General features: G+C 40.5%; 1 protein-coding gene across 4 annotated transcripts in view; it reads left to right on the top strand.

Annotated features, from left to right (window-relative positions):
* The first annotated feature begins 351 nt into the window (after positions 1–351).
* The window catches only part of UBE2E3 (ubiquitin conjugating enzyme E2 E3), an 83,319-nt gene continuing 71,253 nt past the window's right edge, over positions 352–12,417 (top strand). Inside the window, exons 1-3 of one of the 4 annotated variants that reach the window (XM_073306058.1) lie at positions 352–443; positions 2,200–2,402; positions 5,182–5,232. In XM_073306058.1, coding sequence (XP_073162159.1) covers positions 2,209–2,402; positions 5,182–5,232 — 245 coding nt within the window. In that variant the 5' untranslated portion in view covers positions 352–443; positions 2,200–2,208. Of the gene's footprint in view, positions 444–779; positions 1,091–1,220; positions 1,594–1,632; positions 2,048–2,199; positions 2,403–5,181; positions 5,233–12,417 lie in introns of those variants that run through there. The other 3 variants (XM_073306057.1, XM_073306056.1, XM_073306055.1) reach the window with 3 other exon arrangements.

Here is a 12,417-nt window from a genome sequence, read left to right on the forward strand (position 1 = left end):
GAAGGACCTGGATTTTTGCAGCACTCCTGTGCTGGGGCACACTAGGGCCCAGATTTTGCAGCAAGAAAGACTGAACATGTTACCAGTTGAGGCAGTGGGATTTGGTGCTGGGGACAAAACCTGGCAGAATTTAGCTTTCACTCAGACTTGACATGCCGTCTGTTAAGGCACTATATTATTCACACCCAACCAATTCCAGTGCCCAAATAAATACATTTACTCCTGAGTGACCTGCCTCTTTCCACCGCAGGTTCAGTGACCAACCCTATAAACAGCAGTGAGTAAGAGAGGGGACGCCGGGAAAAACAGAGCAAGTCAGTTTCGCTGCTTTGGCGAGGCCCCAGCAAGATTTTGCACACTTGTGCATGGCACTGAAGTAATTTCAGGATCTCAGGCTCTTCCTCCCGTAGTGGCTGCTCGGGAGTTGCAAGCTTGCGAGAAAGGTATCTGTATGGGCGAAGGGGGGACGGGACCAGCCACTAGTAAGGCACACAAGCAAGGTCCAGGCTGCCAATGCCAACTTGGGGGCTGCACAAGGACCAACTCTTTGTCCTTGGCCAGGCCCGGAGAACGCACGCACCCTTCAAAGGTAGAGGAGCGAGAGAGCGTGCGCGCGCCGCAGCCCAGAGGGGGGCGCGCTCTACCAGCCAGGGAGCGAGCGCCCATTCCCCCGCCCCCATGTCGTTTGGAACTTTGCTGATTGCAATATTCTCAATCCGAACGTAGCGACACAAGGGGGCGGAGGCGATAGAACGCTCGGCTCTTCCCCGTTCCATCCGGCCTCCTTCCCCCGAGTGGAAGATCGCGTTCTCTCTCTCCCCTCTTACCCCCTGCCCCGCCGCGGGAGCCCGCTTTGCAAAAAGGGGGCACGCCAGCGCCACCCTCCGGCCACCGAGCCGCACTGCACCCTCCCCCCGTCTCTCCCCCCTGCTCCGACTCTCAATGTTCCACACTGCCCGGCCACAGAGCCTCCTCTGCTGCTTTATATCCCCCCGGCTTCCTCCAGCCCCTCCACCGATACTGTATCCCCTTCCCTCCCCCCCTCCATCCCTCCCCTCCGACCTAACACCGGGACAGGACGGCTGCGAAGGTAAAGGAGAAGCGGGTTAGGTGGCTGCAGCAGGAGCCTGGGCGAGCTTGGTGGGGGGAGGAGGAGAAGGAGGAGGCGCGGGGGCGGGGGGGGGAAGGTTGGTAGAGGGAGCTTTGTTCTTGTTTTCAGCGCTTGCTGCCTGTCGGTGGCCGGGAGAGAGAGGAGCCGGGACTGAGTTCACGCCTCACTTGGTGCACACACACCATGCTGATCCTGGAGAGCCTCCTACCATAACAACCCCTCCGTACCCTCCTCGCTGGAAGCTCGCTCTCTCCCCACAAAGCCAACGGGGGCGGGAGGAAGGGGGCGAGTGTGTGTGTGCAAAGCTGCATTTCAACCCTGCTGCAATTTCCTACTAGGAGCTTCATTTTCTTTTTCAGCACACCCCCCCACCCCCATTTGGGTGCCTCCCGCGTGTATCTATATAATTTTTCCCCCTAAAAATGTCGGTCTGTTTTGTACAAACTGATCAAGAATCGGTGGCGTTGAAAGCTTTGCAGAAGGTGCAGCTTTAATTATGCTTCTTCCCCCTCCAGGAGCTTTGTGGTGGCCAAATGCAATTCTTGCTCCTGGCCATGTAAATAACCGAGGCTTCTGCTTTCTGAGTTGTTTTAAATGTACGGTGTTTTAAAAAAAAAAAAATCACTCCTCCTCCTCACGGCCCTTTAAATACAAAGAGACAGAGTGAGTGTAAATTTCAATCTGAAATCAGCCGGAGTGTTATTGGCCATATATTGTCTCAGAGAGAGGGGGTGGTCTGGCTGCTTGGACCCTATACAATACTCTGCTCCAGTGTAAATATTTACAGGGTATTAGTGACTTTTTAAAAAACATTTTCAGCGAGGTCTGTTACTGACAATGTGTCATAAGTTATTAATGCTTCATTGCCTGAAGGACCCTGCTAAAGTCCCTGTCTCCTGGCTTCGCATAAAGCAGACAATTGATATGTTGTCTAAGGTATGGGGAAAAGTGTGAATGGGCTTTAAAAAAACCTGGAGAGCTCTATATTTAAAAAGAAAAAAGTGTAAATATTACTTTGTAACTGTCAAACTGCAACCTACAGTAAACTCTGCTTTTTCCCCCTCCCCTCTCTTTTCCTCCCCCAAAAGTTCACCACCATGTCCAGTGACAGGCAAAGGTCAGATGATGAAAGTCCAAGTACCAGCAGTGGTAGTTCAGATGCAGATCAGAGGGACCCGCCAGCACCAGAACCTGAAGAGCAAGAAGAAAGAAAACCTTCTGCAACCCAGCAGAAGAAAAATACCAAACTATCCAGCAAAACTACTGCTAAGCTATCCACTAGTGCTAAAAGGTAATAACTATAAGAAGTGATTGTAAAACATTCTATCGCTGTATTTTTTTTAACTGTAATATTTGCACTGCATTTTTAAGACAGATGGATTCTTGCAAAGCTGTGTTAGGGAGTCATTTACTGAATTACAAACTTTTTTGAGTTAGGAGGCTGTCAATCAATAGCTTCAATAATGAGACTGTTAGTAAGCTAACCATTAAATAAACTTGTCACATTTCTTTGGAAGAGACACTTAAGAACTTTATAACTTTAAAAATTAAAATATTGGCTACTAAAAGCTTTTATTCACCAACATGAATTTTATCCTTGCAAGTAGTATGAGAACTGTAAACATTTTTTCCATCTGAGTTCAAAGGCTTAGCCTTTCTTCTTTATTTGTGTAGAGTACCATCCTTCTGGTGGATTTCAATAGACTGTGTGTACTGTTGACAATCAGTGCTATTGAATATAAAAATATTTACAAAAACTTAACTGGTGCAAAAATAGATGGGTTTGGGATTGTACTTATAACTTTCTTTTCATGCCAACATTCAGTATATCCTTTATATACAGTAACCTAATATAATGTCAGGTTTCAGAGTAGCAGCCGTGTTAGTCTATATTCGCAAAAAGAAAAGGAGTACTAGTGGCACCTTAGAGACTAACCAATTTATTTGAGCATAAGCTTTCGTGAGCTACAGCTCACTTCATTGGATGCAATATAATGTGTTATTCTCTAGTTCTTACTTGGGAAAAACTACCAACTTCAATAGGACATTTGCCTTAATAGGGCCTGCAGAATCAGACTCTGGAGATTAATATATAGCCTCTACTTTTAAGTGTCAAACTTCACAAACCTCTTGTAGTCGATTTGATAAATATCTGTATTTACATATAAAATTTCTGTCAGACTGGCTTTCAGTAAGTATTTTCTTTAACTTCAGCCATGTGAAACAGGCAGATTTTAAATCCCTTGATCTGCTGTGGTCTTTTGAGATAAGACACAATTTACTAAACCTTTCCCTTAAATTCACTTTTCCTTCAGAATACATATTACATTATGGCCAATAGCAAATAGATCTGAAGAGTAACAGTGAAAAAATGATTTTTTAATTTTAGAGTCAGTTCTCTATTGAACAACTTTGTGCTTTGCTTATTCAGCATGGACACTGTAGCTCAAACTTTCATAAAGACCTCAGGAGTTTTATATTCCAGTTCAGTAAATACTCCTTGAAATGTTAAAGTGTTAGCCATAAGTAAAATACTATCTGTATTTTTCACTGATTTTTGTACTTGTAAAGAAATAGAGGTCTAAAATAGGAATATCTAAGGTAGATACTTTAAATCAGGCCTGGTCTACACTTGAAACTTAGGTCAACCTAGCTACATTGTTCAGGGGCCAGGCTGTGAAACATTTCATACTATATGACATAATTAGGTTGACCTAACCCTCGTTGTAGATGCAGCTAGGTAAGTGGGAGAACTCCATCGACCCAGCTATCTCCTCTTGAGGGGGTGGATTTACTATAAGTGACAGAAAACCCCCTTTTGTTGCTGTAGTAAGTGTGTACAGTACAGCAATGTTGCTTGACACACTACAGCTATACCATTTGTCAGGTGGACATACCCTCAGTAAAGAAGCTAAAGTATTTGATTATTTGTATAACTTGTAGTATAATATGTTTAAGATAATGCTTTTGTCAGCCCTTTTGAAAAGCTTGAGATGTATTGTACAGAAAATCTGTCCACTGAATTTTTCAGTGTGACTTTCTTTTCCTCAATCATGATGGGGTCTGATTCCACATATCTTGAGTAGTACTGAGTCATCTAATTGAACTTAATAGGACTATTCCTGAAAGGTCTTTCAGGATCAGGTTTTGTTTATCTCATTTAAATTGGAATCAATAGCATATTGACAGTTGTTCAGTCTTATTTTTATGGGCCTACTTTTCTAAAAAGTTAGTATCTCTTGGCTTACAGATAATTAGCAGCAAGAAACAAAATTTCTTTAGTCCTTAGAAGTAGTTTAATACACACCTTTTACACTAAGCATATTTTTCTGGATAACTTGTTTAATTGACAAAAAGTTTAGAAAATATTCTGGATATTATTAGCACTTGGTAACTGCTGTCAAAGGAGACAGTGAAACGATCATGGATTATTTCTGATTAAGATAATTTATTTTACTAATATTATATAAAAACAGCAAAAATACTGTCTTATCTTGGGAGAGGAGTGTGTGTACAGAAGCAAAGTTGGTTCTCCAAGAATTATTCCAGTAATAAAAGCAGCTTGGGAAATTTATAGATTTACTATTTAAATACAGTATGAAGCAGCAGGTAAAATATTGTCAAAAACATCCACTTAGTCACAATATAGCTTATTAATTCAGCCTCAGTTACAGCTCTGTTGCACTGGTTTAAAGTCATTGTCAAATATGCCTGTATAGTCCCCCCCCTTCCCTCATTTGCATATAAGCTTGAAAAGAAAATCTCTCTGGTAAAAAGCATTTAGATATGGATAATAGTTACTTTTATGAGTACTTGTGGGATATTTCTACCTATCTCAGGTGTAAATGTTCTACCTATTTACTGTATCAAGTAAGAAAAAAGCTGCAAAGTTTCTCTGTTATGGGATTTGGGTTATGCCTCTGAGAACAAAGAGGAAGCAGCCATGTTAGCATTACTGAAGGCACAGCCAATCTTGCATTTAACTGCATGGTGGTAGAGGGCAGTGTAATTCCTGATTTATTCTATAGACTATCTCAAATGCTTTGTGTCTGTTCTCATTTCACCCACAGAATTCAGAAGGAGCTAGCTGAAATAACCCTTGATCCTCCTCCTAACTGCAGGTATGTAACAACTTTTTAAATTGTGGACAGTGATCGGAAATTAAAACAGGTAGAGATGTTTGCTCAGCAGAACAGACAAGCAGTTATTTAATGTTTGTAAGTGGACAACTATAATATAAACGTTGTGTAAGGTAAATTGAACAATTGTCAGGGAACATTTGATAACGTATCACAAAGTTTGGATTTTCAAGTACATGTAGTAGTTGTCTCATTGAGATGGATATGAATGGTAGAGTTGGTTCAGTAGATTTTTCTGCAGAGGTTCATTGCGTATTTTAAAGTCAGTGTTATATAAACTTCCAAATGTACTAAAGCTTTGAAGTTTCTGCTTGTACACAATTTTAACTTACCTTTTGAGTGCTGAGATATAGGAAAGTGACGATGCTCTAAAATTTAGATAAATAACTGTGTGAGATTTATTTTTTACATTTTTCATCTTATTACAGTGAAGTGGTTTAGAGTAAAGCTGAAGTATTACATTTAAAGTTTCTGTCTATTGGCCAGAGATTGTATTGTCTTGATACATGGTATTTTAAGGAAATTCCCTAGTGGAGTGAGAGACTATTGGTAGTTTTAGAAAGTGAAATTAGAGTGTATAAGAGATTAGTGATTTATGCAGTCTTAAAGAAAATTAAGACTAGTGTGGTGAAGAGTCCATAAGAAACTTAAACAGTAACATAATTGACTAAACCAACTTTTTATCTTTAAAACTTGCTGAAAAATTATCAACTGCGGTGCATATTTATTTTAAGAAAAGATTTCATGTTGACTGTAAGCTTCCAATGTTGAAATCTGTAATAAATCTTTTTAGGTTTAAATAAGATACCTTTCTATTATACATATTTCAGCAGGCTGTCTGTGCATAAAGGGTACTTAGTTTAACGGATATTGTACAATGCCGGCATTGTTCATATGTGAGAATACTGCAAATATTCTGGAGTTTTATTTGGCTTTTTTGGTATATTGAGTAGTTGGAAGACTTTGGTAAAAGGAGTTTTTACAACTCAGTAAAGATGTATTTTTTCATATTTGTATCTGGATGCCTGGGATTTATCACAACTTTGTTGTTTTATTTGACTTTTACGAGAAGGGTATCTTATCTGGAGAGGTTCATGCCATGGATGCCCTGTAATAGTTTTATGTATATGTGTGTATGGTCACTGTCTTCCCTGATCAAAGCAGTATGGCTCTCTAGTTTTACATCCCCTTCATTTTAGAGCTATCAGAGACCAAAAGGTGGCATGGTATGGGAGAAAGGGTATTCCAAGGAAATAAGCCAGAGGTGCTTCACTTTTTACTTTCAAAGCGTGTCTTGCTCGTTACCCATTTTGGGCACATTACATTACAAATGACTTTCAGAAGGAGATATTTACCCTCTGCTGTAACATCTGATACAAGCATATTTAACCTCTGGGAAAATTTGCTCCTCTGGTATCAGCTTAAGTATATCTACATAGATAAAGTCTTCAGGGTAGACATGACCAACCACAGCACAGGGACCATTGTTAAGAACTAGGAAAAAAACAAACAAAAAAGTCTAAAATTATTTGATTTCTGTGAGAGTGCGTGGAAAAAATATTTTTGGCCATTGAAGAAATCTATAATTCTATTCCTGTGTGCCTCATACGTATTATATTTAAAGAGAAATTGCAGCATTTTCCTCAGTGCAACTTTTTGGCACGTACCTTCCACCTTGTGTAAGATCAGCAATATATGTGAAAAAGACCTTGGTGCATCCCTCTTTAGACGAGTCAGATTTTTGAGATGAACAATATGGGCAGAGAATTCCATGGACTCCAGGAGCACCATAGATTGGAACTCAAAACAGAGGGTTTTATTTATTTATTTATTTTACAGAAAGCTTTTAATAGGAAATGAATGCAGCATTTTGTTGCATGTAGAATAGTGAAGCGGAAAATATCATATACCTTCTTATAGCACAGATTTGGCAGCAGAAACTGACACAGCAGATGCATGCTATACCTCAATTGCTCTGCGTGCAATAAGTGACAAAATTCTATTTCGCCTCTTATGTATTTGAGGGAAATGTAATTTCTCAGAGATGGTAAAAAAACAATGTCAGTTAGATTTGGGCTCATAATATAGGTTAAAAGTGTGTTTAAAAAATTAGAAAGGTTTGCTATTCATTAAAAATGTCCAGAAGAAGTTTCTTAATGGTAATGAAGAGTGTTTTTTTCAATTTGACCATAAATGTGCCTGTCTTATTTGCAACCATAATGTTGCAGGATCACGGCAGCACATAATGCAAAATTGAATGGTAACAAAAATGACTCATTGTACAAGCAGAAATGCATAAATGGTAAAAATAAATTAGATGTGTAAAATTCCTTAGTGCTAATAAGGTGATAGTACTACATGAAAGACAAAGTATTACTGTTTAACAGGATGCAATACAAGGGTTGAATGGTATTTATCCATTGTGTAATGTGTTTTGTGTAATGTATTAACAATTTTCGTAAAAACTGTTGGGGATAATACATCATAGAATAATGTTTAGTTGCTGCTCAATAACTATAAGCATGGTACTGTACAAACTGCTTTCCATGCCATTTAAAACATGTAGCTCATGCTAAGTGTAATTGTTTTAGCTGATGAATATTCAATGTTCAGCAGACACTTGAGGGTCTCAGTAAGTAAATCTGGTCTGCATTTACCTGGCCTAAATGTATCCATTTGTTACAGCTCTGTCAGGAGTACAGGGCTACAGACAGGGTGATGGCTTTAGGTATTAGCACATCAGCCATTGAGCTGCATAGGTCTGTCTGATTTTACACAAACCGGAATATGCTTTTGTTCCATTTGTAGCAGTGGGTAAAAAAAGTTACTTAAGTACAAAATATGAAATGCACTAAAATTACAAATTAAAAAAAAGCTTAAGAAAACTAGCCCTTTGTAGCTAGACTCATGTCTGACTGGTGGGTAGACCTCAATTCACGAACAAGAAAAGTGTGGATTTCCCCTGGCTGTTTAAACCTTCCCACAGCCACATCTACAGCATCTGTTTTGTAAACATGCTAAAGTCCTAAGTGAGATTCACATTGCTTGAGTGCTCAGGGTTGCCCTTTGGTTTCTATTCAAGGTACTTGGTAAAGGCTGTACTCTGCTAAATCATGTCACACTGTGAATTTCTCTGACTTGAGTAGGATTTCCCCAAGTGCAATGATGGTATGATAGGGCCCCAGAAATCTATGTTAAAAGAAACTTAAGATTCAGATTTAAATAACAAAAGCAAGGAAATTAAGTGCCACTTTATCCTTAAGACCTCTCTTGTGTCTAAAGACAGGAGTCTTGGATGAGTGATTCCAAGATATACTGTAATACTAGGACACAGAGGTAGATTGAAGACAGAGAACCTTAATGCCAAATTTTCTTGCTTTTGTTGGCTTTACTCAGTACCTTACTGTTTGATACAGTGTGTTGTATTTAATGTCTTTTCTGCATTTCACACTATAAAGCAGGGCTTTAAAAGGTCCTTCTTACTCCATTGCATCTAGGCAGCTCTTTTTCAAACCATGGTCAAATGCTCAAACATGCTTCAAGGTATAGAAGTGTGCCAAATCTCACCTTTATACATTTTCAGAATAGTATTACAAGGTTCTTTTTCACATAATGCATTGTAAATCCATGCTGCTGAGATTTTCTTATAGGTTTGACACATGTCTGGAATAACTTTTTAGTGCATAGCACAAAGCTATTCTAGAATGGAAGTCACTACTCCTTAGTTAAGGCTGCACCTGAGCCTGCAATTCTGAGATGTGCCACTCAGAAGCTGCAGCTGAAAGGGAATGGGGGAAGGGTGGCTTTGTTTCACTGTTGCATTTTCTGGATTCTTGCTATTTCTTGGCACAACTTAGAGCAGTTCCTAGGATGCTGTAAATTTCAGCAACTTCCCAGGATTGCTGATGAGCTGCTCTGCTGCTCCAGAATAGCTGGAGTGCACATTTTCCTGTTTCTTTTCTTCTCCTGCTTTCCATTCCAAAATTAACCAGGGCTTGTCTATGAAAGAAAGTTGCACCAGTTTAACCTAACATCTTAATTTAAACAGATTTAGTTATACCGGTGAAAGTGTAACCCATGCATGGTTGGTGTGGCACTCTGTCCCACGTCTAGTGGCACCTAGCCCAGCTAGAGACTGAGTCTGCTACAGCATGAGCTAGCAGAAGAGGCTCATGGTCCCAGGTTCAATCCTGCCCACCAGCGATTGGGGTCTGTTGGCGTTACACAAGGCCTATGTTACCACATTTATTTCAGTTTAACAGTGGTGGGTTTTTTTTGGTTTAGCTTCAGTTGACTGGCAACAGAAAACAAGAGTGCCCACCACAAGGGCTTGCCCTAGTGTAACTAAATGGGTTTAAAAACAGATTGAATTTAAACAGGTGAATTTAAACACGTAGACCAAGCTGTAGTCTCAGAACTCTGCACTGCTTTTCTAACATAGTCCTCTCACGCAATGCTTACAAATTTTACCAGATACCTGATAGCTAGATGCCTAAACGTACCAGGCAAAGTCTGCAAATGGAAGAGTCCAAGGACAATGCCCAAATAAGACGGTCAACTCCTCCCTTCCCAGGTGTTGGGAAATTCTCACCAAGATGCTGTCCCTGTAATCTGCTGAAGGCTCCATCTTTTGTATCAGCCTCTGGCTATTAGACAACAGATTAAATTTGAAACCTCATCTCTCAGGCTGCTGGACAGGAGTAAGAACATTTTCCTTCTGCATCTGTTCTCACAGTGCGGTTGCTTTTGCTACTGCAGAAGTGGGCATGAGGTGGGCGGAGCTCTGCTCCTGTACCTTTCCCTAGATGTGTTGGCTGAGGAAGTTGGATAGTGGGTCTGCTATCCTGTGCAACCTTGATTTTCCACCTCATTGAATAGCTCTGGTGCCCATGTCATAGCTTCCCAAGCAATAGTAGAATAAAATTTCTCTGTTTCACTGATGTCCGCATTTTTCTGAGTGCCAACAGTTTTCACTCAGCTTTACTTGGGAAAGCTCTAAGTAACAGCAGCCGCACTGGAGCTGTCTTTCTGCAAGCTTGGGAAGACAGCACAGCAATGGTTAACACACGTCAGATTTGGAGGATTTTCTTTGCAACAGTAGGTCCGGAAATTTAAATGAAAGGTCTGAGTTTGTAAAAGGTGTTGGACACTCACAGAGAGAATTCCGACTCATCACAGATACAAATAGATTTTTCAAGCCCAATATATTAAGATTTGTTTGTTCCAGTAACAGTTTCTTGATACAAGAACGGTGATAGACTGCAACAAAAGCTGCCCTTAACCCTGGTTAAACTTGCAACAACATTCATTATTTGTGAGCCGTTCCTTTTAAATTATCACTGTACAGAAATGCTTTGAGGTTTTCCCAAGCTTTTGTTTTTAAATAAAGCTTTTCCTTTATGATTACATCATTACTCATAAGTCCCTTGAAATAAGCTCTTCCACGCAGATTTTCAGTTATGTTGCTTGTATAATTAGCTTTAAATTAGTTTATAAACCTCATATTTTAAAACATGAAGGATTTTTGCAAAGGGAATTTACATATGGTCTCTGCCTTCATCTGGTTGATTTGAGTGATATGTAATTTGTACCTGTGAACATCGGTGAGTCTACAATAAAACAGCAGCAGCCTACTCAGTTTACAGTTTATCATGTGTCTATAAACAAGGGAGTTGCATGCCAAAGACTGCCTTTGGCCCATACTATACAATTAGTAACCCAAGAGACTTGGGTTTTGTTATATTACCTTGTCTAATGGTAGCACCATAGCATGCATTGCAGTACAGTGCAGCAGGACTCTGGCATTTCCAAGGATTTCAGCCTCTGGCTAGTAGGTGACTTTCAATATTTCAGTACCATAGCCTCTCAGGCACCCTTTGTCCCTCTGTTAGGGCTTTAAAACTTGCCAGTTTACGACTACTGCGTCCATTTGGTGAGCCAATGAGTGCATCCCAGCCAGAATTGTGTGATCAGAAGGGAGTGGAATGTTGGCCCCAGGATTATTCTGTTCTGCCCTTATCAGAGGGCTCAACTCTGGGAGGGAGTGAGATCTACCAGGAATTCTCATGGAACTTTACAGAGGAATGCTTCTTGTGTGCCATTGTGGCTCTGGGCCACTCAGTTCAATGGGACCTTACTGGTATGACAGGTTATACAAGTGTTAAAGTACAAAAGGTATCTGTGAAAGGTAAGATCCACCCACGGTAGGGCAGTACACCGTTGGGGTTTGATCCCCTCAGTGCATTTTTCAACAGAATCCACTCCTGATCTGTTAGCACAATGCCACCACCACCAGCCCTCCTTCTGACTTTTGGCTTAGGGAGACACTGCCAGGGTCCCCTTACCCCCATTGATGGCTGGCAGCTGTAGTGGTCCTTTAGAGCTGTTCGTAGTCTCCTAAGACTGGGTGTGTGGGCAAAGGTGGCTACAAGCCACTTTTCTGCTCAACCTCAGGTCAGGATCTGGCCCTATATAATTTTCAGTAATATCTTCTGTACCAGCCTTAAATACCAGTAGTCATGGTGCCTTGACTAAAACAAGTAGGGTTCTTAATGCTAAAAATGCTCTTGATATTTATCTTAAACTTCACCTGCTTGTCCTGCCGTCTTCACAGGCTATGAATAAAACCTTTCCTCCATGTGTCTTATCTTGAAGCTGTTTATCGACTGATCTGATCCCCCCAAGTCATCTTGTTTCTCAATAAATCTAATTCCCTTCATCTCTCCTCCTATGTCTTATCCTTCAGTATCATTTTTGTTTTTCTCCTTTGTTTTTTCTTTAGTTTACCACTGAGAGCAGAGTGAGCATTCTCGGTGCGGGCATACCAAGACTCTGGAAAGCAGCACGAGCACTTCCCTCCGTTTACAAGTGTACGAATATAGAAGGGAGTTATACCATAGAATAGCACTGGCTTTTGGGGGGGGGGGGGTGTGTGGTTTCACACTACAAGCTAATTTAGTTATTACCCATTATCCTTCACCATCCTTTTCAGACTGCTGCTTTCTAGATACAGTAGCTGTCCTTTACATTTTGCCTTTATGTTGTTTATTTCCTCTGATTGGCAAAAGCCTTCACGTTTGTATGGATTACATTTTGTTCGATACCACTTGACACTGGAAATCTGCACTGTAACATTAAACAGCTCCCAGTAGAGAGAGGAGTTGATTA

This window comes from Lepidochelys kempii, chromosome 11 (genome assembly GCF_965140265.1).
Source record: "Lepidochelys kempii isolate rLepKem1 chromosome 11, rLepKem1.hap2, whole genome shotgun sequence".
NCBI classification, from domain to species: Eukaryota; Metazoa; Chordata; order Testudines; family Cheloniidae; genus Lepidochelys; species Lepidochelys kempii.